Below are 23,524 nucleotides of genomic sequence, written 5' to 3'. Positions count from 1 at the left end.
ATGGAGAAGACAAAGAAAAGAGGGCATTATCAGGAATTGGGAACGGCAAGAATACCTGGGAATCAGGATGAGAATAAGCAGGAACTGAAAAGCAAACATCAAGAAGACCTGGTGCTCCAAGAGAAAGCTGAAAAACTTCAGAGACAAAACCACAAGAGGTCTGATCGGTCAATCCTCCTAATCAAGTCTCACTTTCTCAAACTGAGCTCATCAATGCTTAGGCACATACCTAGTTATTTCTACCCTGATTTATTTAGTTACTTTAAACACCTCAATAGCTGTCCAGTGATGACTGAAAACCAATCTTTTGGGAATCTTGCTTTGCACATGGATTGCAGCTTCACCATTTTTGCAGCTCAACTCTCAGTATTTTATTAATAAGAAAATTACGTACCAGAAAGAATACATTAAAACTATGTTATCAGAAGCTATTTTAAACACCGGAATGAAAAGAAGGCCATAGAGCTAAAGTTTTTTCTGCTGTTATTTGAGTCCTCAAGACAAATAATCAGAAACGTATTATGAAAAAACTTTCATAAAAATGTATTCTATATTTCAAGTCAGACTTCCTATTCCTAAAACATGTTATAGCCTACAGTTCACTTCTAAGAGTCAAATGTTACATCTATACAAACAATGCAGCATGACTACTGATATCAAATTTGCATGTTAAAGACTAATTTTCACTGCGCAAAAATCAGAAACATACTTTCAGCTAAAGTTCAGTATAAATAATATTGAGAAGTTAACCCAAAGAACCTTCTATAAGCCACAGGACCACAGGACTATGTTTTAGGACCACAGGACTTCAGATTTAGTTTCCATTCCGCTCTTTGCACCTTCTCTCATTCCTTGTCAAAGGCAGAGAACCCAAGCCACACAGAATTAAACTACATTTACTTTTAGATGCTGACAACTCAAAGTCAAGGGAACAGTGTGTACCTTTCTCCAGCGACTGCTTCCATATAGAGTAGGAAGATTCACAGTATTTCACAATTATGAAAACCATCATAATTTTCACAACTGTCAAAAATTTTCTGGATTTTTTTAATTGCTGAAGCATGAGTTACTTTTAAGCATTTATCTGAAAAACACAAGTCATTTTACAGCCTAAATTTAAATGATTAAATACATATCTTATCTAGCTCTCAACAAATTCACAGTACCTGCTTTCATAAAAAAAACACGAATCTTGTTCAGTTGAATAAAATGTATTGAAGATGCTTCCAGTATCATTCTAAAATTTTATTTTAATTCTTTAGAAGCTGACAGCTTCAATATTCAAATCAACAACAGGAGAAACTGCTTCTATGAAATTAAATACAAATCTTTTTAAGTTGGGGAGGGACTCATCATTAGGGACTGTAGTGACAGGACAAGGGGTAATGGGTTCAAACTTAAACAGGGGAAGTTTAGATTGGATATAAGGAAGAAGTTCTTTCCTGTGAGGGTGGTGAGGCACTGGAATGGGTTGCCCAGGGAGGTTGTGAATGCTCCATCCCTGGCGGTGTTCAAGGCCAGGTTGGACGAAGCCTTGGGTGACATGGTTTAGTGTGAGGTGTCCCTGCCCATGGCAGGGGTGCTGGAACTAGATGATCTTGAGGTCCTTTCCAATCCTAACTATTCTATGATTCTATGATTCTAAGTTATTCCTCAAGCGTCTCTGAGCTAAGTTCCTAAAACTATTCTGTTTTACAGAACATAGTCTAGATTTCTTTAGTGATAAGTGCAAACCCTACCAAACATAATAACATTAGGTCATACTGAAAACAACATCTGGGGTTTATGCCCAAGTTTTCATCTGTTTTCACTACAAGCCTGTCCTTAGGACCTAGGGGAAACAAACCAATCACAGATTCACCAGCATCAGGTGAATCAAGTAAATAATCACAATTGTTATTTATTTTAAATATGGTCCTAATCTTTAGTTTTTTCAGTTCGTCATTTTTAAATAGTCCTAAATTCATGCATCTGGCAGAGCTGATTTAGGCCATGCACAACCCGGTGATCAGACACAACAGGATAAACAAACTGCATCATGACCCCCATAGTTACAGCACACTCTGGTTAACTCGAATACAGCAAGACCCGGCACACAGGCAAAGCCATGTTCACCAGGAACACGGTTATGCAAAGCCAACATTAAAAAAAAAAAAAAACAGAAAACCAAATTGAGTATAAAGTTGTTTTTCAAGTTGTCAATAAAGAAAGGAAAAACAGTGTTACAGCACAGGAAATGGGCTCACAGGCAACAGAAAAAAGGACACCAGGCATAAGATGGAAAACAAAGACCTAGAATAGGCTTATCTCAATCAAGACTAGAGACCCGTTTTCTTGAAGATGTTATTACAAGATTATCATGAGGGGGAAAAATGATCTATAATTCCCTTCCACCCACTCCAGGCATACACTCAAAACACTGTAAATCAGAGCAAGTTTGAAGAAAGTAATCGCTTTCTCCCACCCAAATTATAAACTTTAAACACAATTTCCAGAGTTGGGTATAACTCCATTTATGTCAGAAAGATCGCATCAGAAAAATCTCCATTTAAAATAACAGAAATATGGAAAAAACCCACTTTGATTGTTTATGACAAGTGAAGATAACTGTAGTTAAGTTCCTTACTGTGAGGTGACATATTAAAGACTAATGTACAAGCAAATTTCCCTTGAACCTCCTCAAAAATTCAACATAACAAGAGGAACAGAAATCCTATTTTGTATTAAATCAATTCCCAAGTACTCAACACAACAGAGAGAACAACACAAATTTTCAGGACAATATCCCTCCCTCACTGAAATGTAAAACACTGGAGTCAAAACAGAATTTAAAGGCTCTTACTCTTCAGAGAATGCTGAAGACACTGAGATTCAAAGTTATTTTTTAAAAAACACAAAAATCCAACAAAACAAGCCTTCCCCCCCAGAAAAAATCACAACAAAAAAGACCAACCAAAAAAACCCCCCAAACCCAACAGGCAGCTTCTAGTGTTCAATCCCAAAATGTACATATTTAATGAAATTACTGTGTAAAAGTAATTTGTGACAATTTGGTCTCACATAAAGCCTTACTTTTTAATTACATTTGAAATTATGTGTATTATATGTGATTTTAAAATAATTATTCAAAATAGAAGTAATTTTCTTGGCCTGTAAAACAGCAGGTGTTGCATGTAAGTTAAGAAAACTACCATTAATTCCCACAGGCAGATAAATGCCATGCTGCTTCAGAATTAAATAGATAGAGATGTTACCATCACATCATCTCAAGAAATCGGATTACATTCACATTATGCTCCAAGAAGGAGGAAAAAAATAAATCAACATATTTCTAGCTGATCAAACCATTACACAGGTACTGTATCAGTGACAAAATGCCAAGAGGACTCACCTGTTCAATCTCCTTCGTCTTAGTTGCAATTGCTTTTGAGCGACCAAGAAGCTGACCATCCTCGTATAATTCTGTACTGTCTGTTATATTTGTTTCTGCTTCCTCTGTTTGCTCGCTGTATAACGGAGCTGAAGATCCAGCCTTAAAAAAATACAAGCAAAATAAAAACCTCAAAGTGCAAGAGCAAAACTAAACACCCAAATACAGTCATTCAGCTAGCTATTCAGTTTGCTTATCAAGACTACCAGTGAAGCATTATTGCTACTATCTAACATATACAGAAATATAGATTTTAAGAATGTAGAAAATATGGCATCATAAAAAACCTGTGACTCAGTGTTAACTGTATGAAGACAATGATGTCAGATAACCTTTACCCGCCCTTCCACTGAGAAGGAAGGCCACCCTAACTTGTACATGTGATATTTAGAACACCAGCTAGCAAGAAAAATCCACAATCAAAGTGGGATTAGCTCTCTGGGAAAGGATAAAAGTAACAAAATCAAAGGTAAACAGGCATCAATGAAATCAAAACGCTGCCAGAAATAACTCTTGCAGCACTCAGGACCACAGGTTTACTATCAAACGCACATAGATACCTGTTGTAAAGGAAAAGTCAACGAGCGCATAGAGGATTCCTGATAAGATGGGAAATCTGACTGAAGTACCAGAAACTTCCCTCTAAAACAGAAATTAAGACAGTATCCCTGCCCAAAAGCAAAAAACCTCCCACTCCAAGGGGTCTATAAAGAAGATAGAAAGGAGAAGAAATTACCATAGCCTACTGAAATCCAGTATTATGCAAGAGAATTCTAGAGTAGTAATTTGTTTTGGGCGGGGGGGGGAGTATCAGATTTGAGAATTGCAGATGCAGAAAAGTATTTTCTACTGTTCCAAAATAAAAGAGGCGAAGAGTCCTAAGACATAAACTAACACAAAAAGAAAAGCATCAGACCTAAAGAAAAAAAGCTTAAGTGGTCCTAAGAGCATCTACTCAGAATTTAGCAGCAATATAAACCATTAAGACTGAATCCCAAATCTTATTGCAGCAAATCATGAAATGCCTGAGATTGATTGAAGGCTGCTAAAAAGTTCAGTGCAATGCAAACTTTAGCTACTAAGAACTATGTAAAATAAACTGAAAAAAGATGAAAAGTGTTGCAATTCATACATGACAGCCTACTACTAATCAAGGTGAGAAGTATCCTTTCTTCAAGGACTCAGAATGATACACTTCACTCCTTCATTAGCATTCCTACAGCGTGCTTTCTGAGTCAATAAATCATCTTGGACTCTGCCATAACCAACTGCAATTGCTTCATTTTGAAAATTACTTTAGTTTGAATCTTTCTGCCACTGCAATTTTCTCTGAGGCACAGTGGAAGCTTTAAACAACTTTTTTCTATAGGGCTCACTCTGTTCTTTTCTCCCTTACATTACCTTCCCCTCACCAAGAACAGGAGTGACATTTCTCTTTACTGTTACTCTCCTGAACCTCTTAGAAATGTCCACGCGTATGTTCTCCTCCATATGGTATTCATGTTTGGAACAGTTTGCTGCTTCTTTTTCCTCACTCCAGGCCCTAACATTCCCTCTACCTCACACTTCCTTTTTTTTTCAGATTTATTTTTCCTGGAGGGAAACGAACAGTTAATTTATCTAACTGGCTCTTCCCATACAGGATCAAAAAGCTGCTGGTGCACTCAGATATAACATCAATGGACAGGACTTAAAAGTTCATATGAACATGGATCCAGCGAGCTGATTTCTCTAATCTAGCCCTTAAATTCCACGAGTGCGAAACACAAAGAGGAAATCTGATGCTTCCCAAGATGCTTTTGTCTTCCCTCAAATTATCTGCCAACAAATATAAAATACACATTAATTGTGATGTTTAAGACATGTAATTTCGTAGAGTAGGTACTATTTTGTTTTTTTAAGAGTGCCTGAAGCAAAGGTAAAGTTGAAGATAAAAGGATCACAGAATTAAAACAGACTGGTTTACAAAAGACATTACATGACATTTGGTTTGTTTTAAATGACAAATACATCATCCACTAACATAGCAGAATCCATGACATCCTATCCAAGAACAGCATAACAAAACAAAGACTGAAAAGGGCTATAATCACAGTTCAATATAGCAAGGGGTAGAAGACAGGTAAAAACAAATGGCTATTAACCAGCAATTCATGAATGCTGATTATTGATTGTTGTGAATTGAGTATTGATTGTTGTGAATGCTCCATCCCTGGCAGTGTTCAAGAACAGGTTGGACGAGGTCTTGGGTGATATGATTTAGCTTAAGGTGTCCTGCCCATATATTTAGGGGATGGACTGTTCATTAGGGACTGTAGTGACAGGACAAGGGGTAATGGGTTAAAACTTAAACAGGGGAAGTTTAGATTGGATATAAGGAAGAAGTTCTTTACTGTGAGGGTGGTGAGGCACTGGAATGGGTTGCCCAGGGAAGTTGTAAATGCTCCATCCCTGGTGGTGTTCAAGAACAGGTTGGACAGAACCTTGGGTGGCATGGTTTAGAGTGAGGTGTCCCTGCCCATGGCAGGGTTGGAACTAGATGATCTTAAGGTCCTTTCCAACCCTAACTATTCTATGATTCTATGATAAAAGTTCTGGGGAAAAAAATATCTATCCACTGCAGTACCAAAACAAAAGGTTAATTTTTAATATAGAGGAGAAGTGCTTTCTGGAAAAGAATAAATGACACAGTAGACTGACATGACATGGAACTGAACTCAGTATACCAAAGGTTCTCTACTAGTCTTATGTTTCATAAGTACACTTGTATTTTGACTCAGAAGTCCCTCGCTAATTTTAAGGAGTTCAGCAAGCATACAGATTTACACTAGTGCAAGGGTTCCTTGGAGAATTCCTGGGAGAGCTGAAGCCTTATTTTGGCAGTTGTAACTCAACATGAATTTAAATTATACTAACAAAACCTACTTTGTTTTTGCGTATTCTTAAATAAATAAATCACAAGGCTCTAGTCTCCCTCTCATTCACTTTCAACAAACATTTAAGAGCATATGCAGACAAATCGAGGGGTAAATTATAAAACGTGCCTTTCAGGAGAGTACAGAAAAACAAGAGGCTATTGTAACACTTTAAAATAAATTGATTAATAATCCTGTCTTACTTCATACTCTGCTTCAGGTACATTGCTTTCATCGGCCTTCTCTGACTTTTCAGCTGCCCACTTGCTTGCAGCTTCTGCAAGCTCCTTTTCCGATGGTCTGTTGCTCTTATCCGAGGCCTGTACAAGAACATTACAGTCAAGGTTTCACATGAAATATATTTACGCGTGGCAAAACATCTTCCAAACTAATATAAACAGTTTTTCAGATCCCCTCAAAATTTTAAAATAGGAAATAAGGAAGCTGAAGCTATTTCATTTGCTGACTTATTTCTGTAAAAAGAAAAGTGGCTGGAGAGAGAGCAGAGAAAAAAAAGAAAAAAAGAGAGAGAAAAACCACAAAGATAAATCAGTGAAGTTCAGTAAAATGTTAAAAAAAGCACCATACTTTCAGAATCAGTTTTATTAAATTCATGGGACAGAGACAGCAGAAAAATTATTTGAGACCAATTGAGTTTAAGGAGACATGGATCAAATGGACACTAAGAAGTCAGATACAAGTGTGGAGGGATCTAATATCTCAATGTGGTTTTCAGGCATGAAAAGTTGCAACTAATTTAAACTATTAAATACTGTGTAGGGTGTAAAACCTGAGCTAATTAGGCACGAAGTACTTTACACATACTTTAAATGATCAGAGCTGCTTCCATTAAAATTCATTATTTTTTATTGGGGGGAACATTGATCATTTATAATAGAGTCAGTCATGGCTTTATAGCCTTTTAATCCACCTTTTCAGACTGAAATACTGCTATAATATCTAAAAATTAATTTCGCTCAATTTGGCTTTTACTAACAGAGAAACAGATGACAAATACCCAGGTACCAAAACCAGTTCAGGAACAGCCAGCTTTACAAATCTTGTTACTACTATGTCAGTATTTCCTCTGAATCAACAAACATCCATCCAAGAATCTATACAACTCTAGTATTAAAACCTACAACAGTAAGATGGATATCTAAAAAAGATACAAAAATCCTCCTGCCTTAAAAGTGTCCCAATTTCTACCCAATGTCAGTTCCATCACAGCAAACAGGTGGACAAAAAACCCCAACAAAAAACCCCAACACTGTCCCCTCTCATCACTAGTTCATTCTAAATTACATAAATGTCCATCAGAAGCAAACCTTGTGAACTGTTACAAGACTGCTTCATCTTCAAACCTTTTGTATTTACCTCAAGTAAAATATTACCCAAACATCTCTTTGTGCTGTAGTATGGCATTAGTATATGATTCACAGAATCCTTCCAGGATTCAGTGTCATAAGGACACCACATTTAACCGGTTCCAGAAGAGAAGTGCAACACAACGTTCAAACAGAAATCCCTCTTTTCTACTATTGTAAACTACAAAATTATAACCAGCAAAGTCAGGAGGCGATGAAGTTCAATGTGCAGGGGAACAAAAAGGGCTCTTCAAAGAAAACAGTAGTATAATTCATAGAATAACTTGCCCAGCTCACCTTTCCAAACTACACTATTATTCTTACACTAGTCTCACTAGAAACTATCTGCTGCCAAGGTTTTTTTCTCTCCTCAACGTTCTCATTTCCCATAGTATGCCTTTTACCTTTAACATTACCTATCTGTAGCTGCCAAAAAACTCTTGTACTGTGGTTCTATTATGAATCTCTCCCTTTCCTCAAATGTGGCTCTGGCCAACACTAACAAAAATACAAAAAAGACCGGTACCTTTGTCACTGTCAGTTTTGCACAAATAAAAGACAAATAAAATCTCACATGACCTACAGTATTTCCCCAGCCATAAACAGAAACTAACCACTCTAGTACCTGCTGGAATAGAGCAAAATATCTGTTTAATTTAATCTCAATAAATTTAATTCTGTAAGTTGCATGTCAATAAATATGTATTAAAATACCGAGTACGTTTTATGTAATAAAGGAATGGTATTTCCACAGGTACACTACAAGTGAACAACAGGAACATATTTCTCAGAGAACAGTATCTGCAGCTACTTAAGCTGCAAACTTGCAAGAAATGAACAACTTATCCTGTATCGTCTGAAACCCAACCAAACTTCCCCCAACCTCAAAACAGGGGTATCTTTTTTCCTGTTTCTGTTACCTTATGCATAAGAACAGAAAAAAACTGTCAGTTTTCTGCTATCTTCGCTGCAAAGCTTTCCCTGTCTCACACATCTGCCTTTTGCTCTAATAACGTTGGATACAGCCTTCAAGGCTTGCAGTCCAGACAGCTATTAAAGAAAAACACAAAAGATGTCATACCATAGTCAATTAAACAGGTGGTTAAGATCAGATAGCACCCACATGTGTTAATTCACATGCATGAATATGTAAAAAAATTAATTATAAGACAGATAAGAATATCTTTTCAGATTTGCATATAGCTACTACAGTGAAAAGAGATATTGCTACAGAGGCATATATAGCTTTATAAGTATTTCAAAGCTAAATTATAACTTGGAGCATTGGACGTTATCTCCTTTAATCTATAAAATATATAACTCTTATCTCAAGTCTAAGAAGATTATAAGATTCTGGCGCTAGAGATGCTCATGTTTTGCCAAGACTACTTCTGTTGGTATAACTGAACCACTAATGCAACTGAACTGGTTAGTGTAATTCAGCCATCATCCCAAAAGTCTCCCCTGACACAGGCCAGTACATTAAAGGCAGATTTGGAGGCTTCAAGAGAAAAGCAATAAAAGGTCACTGAAGTGCTTCCATTTCTGCAGCTGATGCATACCCAATAAATACTTATGTTGTATGGGGAAACAATTTCCATCAAAGTTTCATTTTGTGTAGCTTATATCAAGTGGATCTCCGCTGCCAGCAGATATACGCAAAGTGCTGGCAAAACCCCACAATATAGAATAGATAAGACTTGACTGAAGCAGAAAGCAAAACATTTAAAGAATACTTCACAGTTTAAGCACACACTGCACATTAATACAAGTGCAAGAGATTTTGCAATATCTCCTTGTTCTCAAAGGTTTGTATTAAGCAAGGATTTGGTATTAACCTGTAGCATGCTGAGTCTGTAAACAAAACAGGTGAACTAATTATAAAGTTTATTTTTTAATCCAAATCATCGCAACTTGTGAGTAACAGCTTTTATCTTGCTTTCCTTGTTTACATCACTGAAAATATATCGCTTGCCTCCCCCCTTAAGGACATTGGCAATTAGCTAATGCCTAGCACAGCAGTTCTAAAAGAGCTGCATAAGGGATAAGTATTTGGAATGACAGCACAACCAAAGCCTGTTTTTTTCCCCACCTAATTATTTCCTTCAGTCTCACCTTCTCACAACAAAAAGTACCTTTCTTTCTTCTGATTTCTTTTTTGTTTAAGCAATCCACTGCTTTTATTAAAAAGACGTCAAAAACCAGGCTGGTACATCATGCTACTTAGAGCAAATACTACTTTCTTTTGGGCATCGGACTAGATGGTCTCCAAAAGTCCATTCCAACCCTAACAATTCTGTGACTCTAATAGGGCCTTATTTACTTAGACCAATATAATGCACTGTTTCTTTCTCAGTAAAGTATTATTCAGCTATGTAGAGAAAATACTCCAATGGAAGTGTTCATTTTAACCTCAGATACAGTTTACAGGCAAGCAGCCTATGATTTGAAAATGTTTTTGCTGCCACAACAATCTTGAATGCTGCTTGTTCATCAGTGTTTATTAGCCTGTCCGTTTAACTAATTAGCAAGATCACATAGTTGGTGCTCAGCCCACAGATTTGATGAGAAATTAAACAGCATCATTTAGAACATAAAATTACACTTATCAAACTACCTTGCAATATGGCTCCCTTCCCAAGTAAATGCTATCATTCTTGCCACATCCTCAAACAACCCTGCTTCTAAGTCAATTCTGCTATTCACATTAGATTCCCACACAGTTTCCAAATCCAGTAACAGTTTAAGAATCACTGAATGATGGAGTTCAGTGCAAGTATAGGTTTGTCCAATTCATTTGCTGGTCCTAAGACTGCTTCCCCATTTTTGTCCTTGCCATTCCTTTTCTAGCACACTCCAGACTTTGGAAAAAGACAATTTTAAATACCTACAAAATTCCCTTTCTCTTAAAATGAGACAGTAAATACAGTACAAAAAGGTCTGTCAGTGTCATGATTAGACAGACAGCACTATCAACACCTTCCTGTCAGATAAGGGAAACCTATCCTCTGCAGAGCAATTCAGGATGCTTCTTTCCTTAACAGCTACATACATTATCTCCTTCCAACTGAGGAAAAAAATTCCCAAACCAGTGTATAATCTGAAACCATTGAGAAATACTTGAAAAGAAAATTCACCTTTGATGAGGATACTGCTATGGAGCCTGAAGGCGATGCATCTCTTGATGTTTTCAGTGATTGACCTGATGCCCTCTCTTTACCTACAGTTAAGAAAAAAATAACAACTGTGAAATTATATTCAAACATATGTTGCAAATATAATTACTGGCTTAGAAAAACTGCAGTGAAATTCGCTCAGGTCAGACATGAAATCTACAAGCTTCACCACCTGATAAATATTGATAAGTGATAGTATTAATATTGACAATATTGAAGAGATATAACTATATTATTTAATGTGTTTAGAAGAATCCACTGTCCTTTTTCCAACATTAACTGAAAGGCTGTATCAACATGACTTGGCAAGATGATGTGGTTTTACTTTTTAATATTCCTGTAATGATATAAACAGGTGAAATATTAGACACCAGTCAATCACTCCAGGAAACCAGGTTGGTAGGAACTGGTTTAGCAAGCCAGTGTGGTGCCAAGTCCTGCCATGGCAAACAGTCCTACACTGTATCAGCCACAGACTAGATGCTCTTTGTATTATCAGTGTTTTTCTTATAAGAGTCAAAATTGAAAAAATGACAATTCAAATTCACTGTGCTAATCAGTCTGTGCATACCCTTGCCACAGACTGGCCACAGCCTGCAGCAGCAGAACTGGTTGCAGTGTGAACTACTAGTTTTCAACCTGTGGTCCATGGATTACATCGAAGGGATCTGCAAAAGGTAAACACGAAAAGCACGTATGCTGTCAGTAGGCCTAACTTAACTAGACTATTCATACTCACTGAGGAAAATGGTTGATTGTTCGCAAATGGAAAACAATGCAAACTTCCCTTGGCTTCCATCAAATTAGTATCAATACAATTAAGAATGGGATAAAAAGTTTATCAAATACTTTAAGAAAAATATATAAATTATAATGTATCCTATATTAATATTAAATATTATATTAACAGAACTATGAACAAATGCGGCTTTAATTTAATGAGTCAAATAAATAAAGAGCAAATATGGCACCTCAAAATGCTGTGATACTTTCTGTTTTTACTCAGTGCCATAAAATATGACTGCATCGTGCTGTGAATTTAAAAATACCACTACCTACATAAAACACGTAATGGAAAGTCCATGCAAAGTGCATACTTGTTAACAATAGGAAATGTTTAAAGAGTATTTGAAAATTGGTCTTCTACTCTTTCCCTGCATTTTCATACTACATGTATAGCATAGACTTAATATAAAATTTTAGGAAAACCCTGAAATTTTATATGGTTTCTCAAAACATTTTTTCCTGTTCCTGATAATTATGAACTGTGTATCTGTAACACTTCTACAAATTTAGTTGAATATCTTATTTTTCCCTTCCTCTCCTACATTTTAAGGAATTTGCATTCACTGAGTATTGCTCCAAAGTGTTAAAAGAGTTGCAGTGATGAGCTAGAAGGATAATTTATATTCTACAAGGAGTGAACTGATTCCTCAGTATTTAAGCAATGTTAACTAAACTCCACAAGATCTCTTTTGGCAGTAAGTGCTACATAACGGTCCAGTATGTCGCTCTGGAAACTCACAATATGCCTATCAGTGAACAAAAAAAATATCTAATTAAACTTTTCAAAAGCTGCCAAAATGAACAGTGGGTTTGGATAGTTCACTAGAAAGCATTTGCAGAGAGGGAAATCAAATCAGATTAATTTACATACACTGTACAAACAGCAGCGGCTAAGACAGTAGTATACTAAAAAAGGGCAATTTTGCACTTTTTTTTTTATCATTAATTATTTAAATAGGAAAACCTTAAATATTTTCAAAACAGATGATTCATTAGGCTTCAGGGAAAGATTAACAGCCAAGCTTTTAAAAGGCAGAACACACACAGTACAGACTTAACTGCGTTTCACATTTTTTTGAGGAAAGTAAGATTTGAGCGAATCTGACAGGAGATGAAGCTGTTAAAAACCCCTCAAGCCCCTAATATCACAGGTCTGAGAACACTTTCAGAAAATGTAACAAGTAGCAGTATATGTATTTTAATTTCTCCAATTATTTAATCCTTCTTTTCCCCTGGCTGCAGGAAGAAAAGTCTTTGTTTGCTATAGATGACAGCAAAGTTTCTTGTAAGGGAATTCAATAAAGCACATAAGGAAGAGAAGCAGTTGAGGCTAAACAAAAAATAAGATAACATACCAGAAAAAGCTGTGCTGCTCAAACTCCTACAGTCAGTCTAGAGCTGCTACTGAAACACCACTTACAACCTCCCACATAAAATACATAAGGGAACAGAGACTGCAGTGAAACAACCAAAAAGCAGACACCACAACTGGTACAAAGTGTCTAGTTTTCTCATTATAAATATAGCATGTAAAGAATCACAGATGTGCACACATCTCTAATTCTGTATGAGAAAAAGGGCTGATGGAGTGAGTTGCAGTTTCACCCCACTAACCAGTTCTCACCATTAATGCAGCATTACCTTGCTGAGAAGAAGTATTTCTTTTATGTAAAGATGACATATTTCTGCTATGCTGGGACTGGTGGAAAGGATAGGATTTGCTTCTTTCAGGAGAGTAGCTCCTGCTGCTGACACTAGAGCCAGATCTGCTGTGTGGAGAATCCCTTCGGCTTCCTGGTGATTCCCTAAAGAGAGGAGAGTCCCTCCTGTGAGGGGATCGTTCTCTCATGTAATGAGAAGGATAGACGCTTTTTCTTCTGAAGCCATCTCTGACATCCCTTCAAAGACAACAGAAAAATAAAAATCACTTGGTTATCCTTCCAATGTTTGTGGAACAGCACTGGATAATACAATGTCAACATTTTATATTTGGTTAAATACTAATAGATTAGCTGTCATCTGCAGAACATGTCTGAAATCTTCAGTGTTGTTAGAATAATAGGCAATGAATGAAAAACAAGTAGGAAAAGAGGATGTATATGTATATGTAAGTAATTATTTTCAGATTTCATTCACCTGCTTCATTGCTAGAAGCTAATTCCTTTCTATTTCTCAATAATACAGCTAAAACGTGAGAAAAAGACATTCAAGAAATTGGGACTTCCACATTTTATTTCTTCAGATTCACTCAATTTCACCTGGAAATTAAAGCTTCATTTACAAAAACTAAAAATGCATACACAAATAATTGCTCACACTCTTTGGCTGTTTTTCAACTCTTTTTTTCCCTTACCCTTATTTTCAAGGGAGTATGATTCAACACACCTTGTTATGGGAAATACCATTGAGGGATTTCGATTTATATCCAGCAAGGACAAAAAGAAAACCGCAGACTATCTATCCTCATGCCTACGTATCCACCCAAGGTCAAACCATGAACGAAAACATGAAAATTTACACCTACTAAAGAGTCTATGTCTTTCACAACACACAATACTCATTTTGAACTTTACTGTAAAATGCCACAGACTCACTCAGTTATTATATGAAACCTAACTGATTCGAAACTATAATCTAGTCAACACCAAAACTTTCTACTACATGTATAAATTGTTACTCCAGACCATACCCCAAATGTCCTGGTTACTTGCAAATCATATTAATTTACATATATATGTGAAGGTCAGAAAAACAACATAAAATTGAACTTTTCCTAAAGAATCTCAAAGCTAACATGCAAGCAAACATCTACTGAATCTAGATTTGTGACATGCGCCTTGGTCAGAAGACACATTGCCAAGAGAAGCAAGTAATTCTCGGCTCTTCCACAGCACTGCTAAATAAAAATAAAGACTCCATGGCATTTATAGTAAGCCAGAACATACCTTACTTCACTGCCTTTCTCTCCTATTTCTCACCATAGTCTCATATTTGTATAAGGGAATGTCTCACAACGATGAGCAAAGATCTGGTGGTCTCATTTAGTGCAATGTAGCTATAGCTAATCTTATATTGCTGGAGAAAAGGAAAAAAGCCCTCTAGTGTACAATTCCCATAGCATGTTGCAGGCCCACATTTATGACGGGTAACAAAGGACTCTAGCATGTCAAAAGTGTTTTGTACTGCTGAAACTATACAGGTAGCACCACAGTAATACAGACACTATTACACCGATGTGTTTTATATAGCGCTGATTTACTTTTTGCATGGAAAGCACAACTGCCTCAAACAAAGCCAGGTTTTACAGCTCAACAGTTATTTCACTGTTAACAGAACACAGGCTTTTTACAAGTATGTTATCTTGCAGAAAAGCATATTTTACAGAACTACATACCAAAACTGCTACAAGACAATGTTACACAGATTTATGCTTAACAGGAGTGCTAAAAAAATCAATATTCATTTCCTTTCTAAACGTCTTTTCTTCTTCTATTTATTGTGACACATTATTCTTCCCAAACAAGCCAGTAAAAGAAACAATTAAGGAATTGCTAAATAATACTCTATTTAATAGCCTCTATACAGTAGCCATTGTATGCTTACATCAAATAATGACTCACCCCAGAATACACAGAAGGATAATCCTGCTTTCTTCGAAGGCCAAGAGCAATGTGCTCACCTTTGGACACTACTCTTTAGGAAATGTGTAGATTAACACGAGATTTTCCAGAAAGAATAACTGAAATTATCAGACTCTGAGAAAACACATTTAATGACAAAACACTCAAACCTCTTCGTCCCCTTAAATTTAGCAGAAAGAAATCGAAAGAAGCCAGGCGAGTTCGCTAACCTATGAGACACAGCTGAAAATAGGGAACTACCGCTTTATCTGCATTACATGTATAAACGTTTTATGTGGCAATAGAGAAAAAGTTCAGACTTTAAAAATAATCGAAAGATTAGCTCAACACTGAACTAGTTTTTAAGTAGGTTTTTTTTTATTTATTAAAGAACATATTGATCAAATATTTATCCAGAATGAGTTATGTACAGTGCATTTTTTCTTCAGTTTCCTCCTAAACATCTCTTTTTAAATAATCCTATTTATTTTTAAAGCACAAGCTTTCTGGCAGACCAGTACACCACTTTTACACCCAAAACACGTTTTCATGACTGAGATGAAGCCCTAGTACACAGAGAAGTTTATTATGGAAACGTTTACAGAACCCCAGCCACTGCACACATAATAAATACTCTAATATCCACAGAAGAATTTACAAAATACCATTGAAACACACTTTTAAACAGGAAAACATTTAAAAGCCTCATTCTACAATAACATTATCCACAAAACAGTAGATTCTATCTTTCATTTTTCAAATTTTCATTTCATCACTCCATGTTAGCTCCTAACTGGACCATATCTCTTACTAAACACTCACGCCATTAACTATATTAAATCTTTTTCAGACAGCATAGCAACAGCACAGCATTTCTGATGCTTTCCATTAATATAACAAACGACACTGAACAGAACAAAATAAGCATTGTTTTACTTTTTTTTCCCCCTTAAATACTTAAGCTAACATACACCTGCAATTTGGTAATGAAGGCCCCAATTCAGCAAAGCAGTTAAGCACATGCTTCAGATTCCAACACATACTCAAAAGGTTTATTGAGCAGGGACAATATTTAATAGAGATGCAAAATTTTGTGCTCAGCTCTAACTTTAAAATAGAACTACTGCCCTTAATAAAAAATACAGGATGAATTGCTTTCATACAGGATCCCTCTTCTCTTTAAATTTTGTATTCGTATCTCGCACTTAGTCCTGAAAGCGCAATGTAGTTCTCTCAGCAGTACTGCAACAGGAAGCATTAGAATGTTTAACCTCCACGGATCTTGACCATTAAATTCTCAGTGAAGCTGATAATCTTGGATGAGCTCCTGAAATTTTGTAACTAACCAGCCATACCCTGCTATACCATCCACAAAGGGCAGCTGAGGGAAGAACACAAGCCTAACAGTTATCACCAAGTTCCAGTTTCTTGGAGGGAAAAACACAAATACAGACTTCTGCATAGCAGGAGATCAAGGGAATACGACGCAGAGCAGATTTACAGTTGCCAAAGGATCAGAGACACCATCTTTCCTAAGCTACCATTACCACATCAAGTACTTCTGTTCTCACCCCTCTCTGCCATTTTAAGGCCTGCAAAGCATTCAGTAGCAATGTTGGGGGGAAACTGAGAGTTAGGGGAAGCCTTCTCAATTACAAAAGGGAGTAGTACAGGTTAAGCTATGTGAAACAAAGACTAACACAAACTGGTGTACCAGTTTGCATTTTAAGAGTACCTAAAGGCAAAATTAAATTACTTGGCAGATGTGAAATGCCTGAGAATGGAGGTGTACTTGGGAACATGAAAGCACATCATATGCAATACAGGAAGAAATTTTGTGTGCAAGAGAAATCTCAGTTTACTCTCATTGAATTCATGCTACCAGGCAACAGGGTACAATACTACTATATGCTTACTATTCTCTTGGACTTCTACTCCTGATACAGACATCCATCTTTTCAGTTAAAACATTAATCTACGATGTGGTCCAGCCACAGAGGATGTAACTCACACTTACGATACTGCACTGAACAGATTAGCAACTCTACAGCGTATCACTGTGGAGCAGAAACTGTAGGCTCTTTCAGTAACTCACAAGTGAGCACAGTTTATCACCTAGATAAACAGTCAACAGAGAAGTAAGTTTATGTGACCCCTTCCATCTGAGAAAGATTATTACTGTTGTCAAAGGGGTTAGACATTCCATTTATAGGCTTGGGCTTGATTACTAGCCTTGCCTAAAAGCAACTCACATGATTTTATAAATAATTTGAGGAAATTATACGTATCTCCTGAGACACCAGACTTCAGTGCAAAGAGAGGAAAAAAGAGAAGATTTTGAACCATGCTTCTTAACTCAATATACTTCCCCTGTCTCATAATACACAGGCAAGGGGAAGGAAGAGGAAGAGTGAAAGAAAAATAAAAAAGCCTCTTGCCTGCCCTGTCAGGACACTGCAGGGGCTGGCAGAGGGGGACATGATTCAGCTGCAGGGGCAACATGATTCAGATGATGGGGAAAACTTTAATAAAGTGCACTACACCCCGACCTCCAAGTTTCTCAAGTGATTTGCTGTCTTAAAACATCTGAAAAGCAAATACAAAGAGTCAAGAAACACCTCTACTTTTAATACCTTCAAAGTAAATGTAGGCCGTGGAAGATTACAGCCACTATCCTCTCTCCCAGAACTCATTCCCTTTCTTTCCAAAGTACCCAGTACGTCCGTGCAACAAACCAACAATTTACTCCTTAGTTCTGCTTCACAGACTTACTATAATCTCGTTATTGTTCGAAGATCTTTATGATGATTTATCATTAGCTAAAACAATACGGTGAGTTACACCACTGCAGATAAAACTAATTGCATCTAGTTCCACTGGCATTCATTTGAACATTTGAAATGATGACAGATTTCTTACAACTGGTTTTCAACATTTTATGACTAAGCAAGTAACTGCAGTACCGGTAAATGGTATCTGCATTAGTTTTAAATGAAATTAATGCAATTAGGGCTGGACAACGCAATCTTATTAAGAGCTCTCTGCATGAAGGCAAAAGGAAATAGGCATTGCAAAATAGTGGTAACTCATGTACAGAAGGGTAACAAGACATACCAAATGTACAACAAAAATTAAAACCATATAAATGCCTCATGATATTTATGCTGCATGTAGTACCGCTTAAGTCATCATCCGCAAACACCAAAACTCCCCACTGATGCCATTTGTCCAGCTCACTCAGTATAAAAAATACTAAACTCACCTCCCCACCCACCTCAGGACGTTATGACAGATCAGGGAATAAAATCTAAGACAACTAGAATATCATACATTAGAAAGGAATGCCTCTATGTCCTTTAATTGAAGCTATGTACTTCAACTGAAACCAGAAAACAGATTACACTGCTCTTTATCCTTAGTAGAGTATCTTCTTTCCTACTGTCATCAATAATGTACTTTATTGGACTTGCAGGAATAGAAACCTGCAAAATAAAAGTATATTCAAACTCAAACTCTTTATTATCTGACACAGAGAAACTAAGGTCAAGCATACAGGTAAGGAGAAGAACAAGAAACAAATAAAGAGTTAGAGTCCAGGAAAACACGGATTTAAGTTCCAAAGAACTAAGCAAAACCAGCTTGCTTACAACAGTATGAAGAATACAGACAAAATATGTTAATTAGAAAAATGAAGAGCAAATTAGACAAAATAACTGCATTCAAATGCATGTGATCTTAGCTTCTTTTTGTAAACAAGTCCCTGCAATTTCTCTACAACAGAAAGTTAATCATAGGTCTAAAGCTCCAGAATACATTGCTTGAAGCGACGGACTAAGTTACAATTTCTCTTAAGAGCTACAACAATTACAACAGCAGAGAATTTCACTGATAAAATATTTACCAACACACACTGCTGCTGGGGCAGATTTGAAACGCTCCACTTTCTGAGCAGCGTATCACCTCAGAAGTCAAGCAGTTCAGGTAACTAGCTTGAAGAATAGGATTCTCAACATAGTAGCGATTGAATCAGTTCCTAAACAGACTTAATTCAAAATGGAAACCGTTCAAATCTTATATCTCAATATACAAGCTTAAAATTAGAAGGAAGACAGGAAGCACAATGCTGCATCTTCGCATACCCTTCACATACCCATACCCCGATGGCCCGATACCATAACGGACCAGAGATAACTCATCATCCCTACTGTCCTAGAGAAAGTTCTAACAGGACAGACCTTCCTAAATAGGTGCTTGCACATTTACTGTCATCCTGCCTCAGACACCGAGACCAGCACATGGGAAAGAACTTTGTCAAGTTTCCCTGTGCTACCACAGAATGTGGGGATGATGGGGTAGGAGATGAAAAAAATTCCCAAGTGCCACCCAAAGCAGATGTAAAGGTACCAAGAACAAGCATTTGTGGACAGTAACATACTATGAAACACAAGTGAACAGTTCAGCAAAAATTTGTAAAGAATTTTATTTACTAAAAGACCTTCTAAATTGGTGTGGAAAATTACATGAGACTGCGGAGAAAAATATGTGCTGTTTATAGAGTCACACAACTTTATATTGCCAAATGGCTAAACAAAAGAAGGTGGAGGAGGAGAGGTGGGGGGAGGTGGTGGATTTGGTGGGGTTGTTTTGCTGAGGTTGTTTGTGGATTTTATTTGGGGCTTTTGGGTTTATTTTGATTTTTACTTCACAGTCAGTCCTTGCCAAACAATCCAATGTAGGCGAGCGTTTGTCTAATGAAAGAAGGAAGTATTTTTGCACTGTATTTTTAGGTGCACGAGTGAGTTTTATGTTCAGCAAGCTATAACGCTTTTTCCCAAAGGCTATCTTTCAAATTTTTAAACAGAAGATCCCAGAAACCATGAAATATCTGCTAAATGAGCTCTTCAGGCTTCTCATCTGTATGCCGTGGAATGCTGTTAGCTCACTTACAGTAAGAGAAAGCAACAAGTAGTGTACTGTAGTAGTAGCAAATACTGATTCGATCAACCCTTGTCGCTGACTTTCTAACACTATCAATAAAAATCTGCAAAATGAAAGAGTGAGTTGTGGAACAGGTTTGTAAGCACTTATATTGGCACACAATACCCTTATCATATTTAGTTTTCTTCTTTTTCCAAATCCCTTAATGAGATCTATAAACCAGAAAAACACTCCATCTTTCTCTGTATCAGAAAAACTCTCCACAAATAGCTATATTTTTATTCTTAAAGTGAGAAATGAAGCAATTAGGTCAATAGGTTTCATTTGCTTGTGCCCCAAAGTTTAGTAATAGTTACACAAACTTCTACATTTATATAAAAGTTAGCAAACTACCTCTCCTTCTGGATTTCTCAAGACATTCTATATATATATATATATATATATATATGAAGAAAAAAAAAACATTTTTTTTTCCTTTATTTGAGCTCATTCCTTCAAGTATGCAGTTTGCTCAAAATCAGAAAGCCCCAAGACAGACATTTCCCATTTCCTCTTATAAATTATTCAGCCATGTAGCTTTATCTTTTTTTCCAGTTTGCTTTCCCCCCCTCACTTCAATTACAGTTTACAATCACTATAATATACACTAATATTGCTTGCTCTTTTTTTAATGCCATTTCCTATATATTAAAAATAGCACTTTCCTGAATCTATTTAACACAGAGATAAGCCATTCTACTCAGGTAATTTTTTTATTAAAAATATGCCTTCAAATATTCCAGTGATTTAATAACAGGTAACTTCAAGGCATAGCTCCACGAGAGATCAACTGATTTAAACTGATGCCGCTACAAACCTAACCCTCTCAACCTTCCTTGAATCCATATTCCTTCTCCATGGTAATGGCATTTATCTGGCATTGATATTTTCTCTCAGGCAACCAAACTGGTAGGTAATTGTTTAATTGACTGTGGTGGGTTAGCCAGCAGGAGCAGCTCATTGAAGAGTACGAGCACCCAAAACAGTAACAGGGAGAAGGAAGGACTTGAAACTAGCTTAGCTAGGTTTAAACTGCTGTGGAAATACAATTTTTATTGTAGTAATATATATCCCCTTACTGCATTTGTAACATTTATTTATTATTAAAAAAATAGGTCCCTTGACAGAATTTTATAGTAAAGTCACCATCATTAAAACTCAAAGAAGTAATATTTTTTCCCTAAAAATAATATACATACATATCTAAGCAACATTGAAAGCACAATATTCTGGCTGTAAGCAACAAAGGCAGATTCAAAGATACATTTTTAAAGAGAACACTATTTAAGAGAAGTTTTAGTAAGGAATAAAACAGTAACTGAAGAGTTTTTGAAGAAGATGATGCATCGCTTGTCACTTCAATCTCCTCTGTTAACATAATCTTAGATAATCCTTGTGCAAAATTCTTCCAAAAAACACAACTAGCAAGCTAAAGTTGTAGAATACATACTAAGCTTACTACCTCAGCAAACCTGAGTTGGTTTGCCCCTCTATTCCCCCTGGTGAGACCCTACCTGGAGTACTGCTTTCAGTGCTGGAGTCCTCAGTACAAGAAAAACACAGACCTGTTGGAGCACGTCCAGCAGAGGGACAGGAAAATGCTCAGAGGGCTGGAGGACCTCTTCTATGAGGACAGACTCAGAGAGTGGGGGTTGTTAAGCCTCGAGAAGGGAAGACTCTAGGGAGACCCTATTGCAACTTTCAATACTTAAATGGGGCTTATAAGAAAGATAGGGACAAGACTTTTTAGTAGGGCCGGTTGCAATAGGACTAGGGGAACAGTTTTAAACTAAAGGAGAAGAGATTCGGGAATTAGTTTTTTTATGATGAGGGTGGTGAAACATTGGAGCAGATTGCCCAGAGAGGTGGCAGATTCCCCATCCCTGCAAACATTCAAAGCCAGGCTGGATGTATTTCTGGGCAACCCGATCTAGTTGAAGATGTCCCTGCTCACTGCACAGGGGTTGGACTAGATGATCTTTGAAAGGTCCCTTCCAACACAAACTATTCTGTAAGTCAACACATTAGAACACCTTTTCCATTCTGCTTCCAAATTGCATAAACGCACTCTTTAACATTATTTCCAACAAATAATTAGGCATTTAACACATGGAACTGTTATAAGTCAGATTTCAGAAGAGAAAGACACTTCCACAGTATACTGACAACACTGTTACATGTCACGGCATCAATATTCAGTTCCACTTATACAAAAGCATTTGTTACTAAGTCACAAACTAATACTATAAAGATTTGTATACAAGGGACAGAACTTTGTAAGGGTATGCAAATACGTATGAGGAATAAATGTCAAGACTAACATTAATAATCATTTGTTAGCATGCAAAAATAGCATCACCTTTCAAAAATAATACCAATGGCATGAATTATGCAATTGCTGTATTGATTAACTTTTCCTCAGATGCAGATCATAGCACATTCAAATGCAGCAGTAGGTAGAAATGGCATAGCACATTCAAATGCAGCAGTAGGTAGAAATGGCAAATCTTCTCTTTGTAGCAAAATGCTTAACAAAAGGATGCCTATACTGAAAATAACACCAAATTTGTCCCTCTCTACTGTATCCTAGTATTCCCAGCTTTCCACAATGGGAATTAAATTCCCTGAAATGTTTAGTGTATTCAAAATACAACAAACAGGTCATTGGAACTTAGGTTTCAAGAAGAATTAGGTTCCATGAAGAATTTATTTTCCTAAGGGAAATTATGTACAAGTCTGTGACAATATTCCCCATCCTGAGAAAGCCATGACTACATCCATTAAGCCAATTCATTGGCTGGTGGTTGAGATGATTTAGTTAGATGCCATTTTAACAGTAGGTGTCTGGATCCAAGGGAGAGTCCCCTCTGCTTCCCTCCCCACTGTCTCTCAGTACCTAGCTCGTTTTCAACACATTTGTTAGGAAGCTTTTCCAGATTAACCAAGTGATACCCATGGGAGTTTGCCTCATTATTTCCCAATACAGCATTAACTTGCTAGTTTGATACCATCTATATCCTGATTATAACGTTAGCTATAAATGGGACCAGATGAGCTTGCTTTTTAAAGTCTTCTTTAAAGAGAGGTGTTAGCCAAGATCTTACAGTGTAAAGGTATGTAATCTTATCTTCAGGCATGCTGCCCTATCATAAACTGTAAGGAAATTCTCTGTTTACAGTGTATTAGCATTATGTAAACATCTTTTCTCAAAATATGATTTAGTTTAAGCAACAAGTCAATGTTATTACAAACT

At 36.7% G+C, this 23,524-nt stretch overlaps 1 protein-coding gene across 2 annotated transcripts in view; it reads right to left on the bottom strand.

The window, feature by feature from the left end:
* PPHLN1 (periphilin 1) overlaps positions 1-23,524 on the bottom strand; it is a 73,188-nt gene that overhangs the window by 29,960 nt on the left and 19,704 nt on the right. For both annotated transcript variants that reach the window (XM_061467775.1, XM_061467776.1), the window contains exons 6-9: positions 13,316-13,572; positions 10,850-10,932; positions 6,549-6,665; positions 3,392-3,532 (exon numbers count right to left, since the gene is read on the bottom strand). In XM_061467775.1, the coding sequence (XP_061323759.1) occupies positions 3,392-3,532; positions 6,549-6,665; positions 10,850-10,932; positions 13,316-13,572 (598 nt within the window). The remainder of the gene's footprint in view (positions 1-3,391; positions 3,533-6,548; positions 6,666-10,849; positions 10,933-13,315; positions 13,573-23,524) is intronic.

The sequence above is a fragment of the Pezoporus flaviventris genome, unplaced genomic scaffold, assembly GCF_033815535.1.
Source record: "Pezoporus flaviventris isolate CSIRO_AGI_PZ_B2104156 unplaced genomic scaffold, CSIRO_AGI_Pfla_v1 ptg000045l, whole genome shotgun sequence".
NCBI classification, from domain to species: Eukaryota; Metazoa; Chordata; class Aves; order Psittaciformes; family Psittacidae; genus Pezoporus; species Pezoporus flaviventris.
This window is presented reverse-complemented; position numbering and strand designations above follow the sequence as displayed.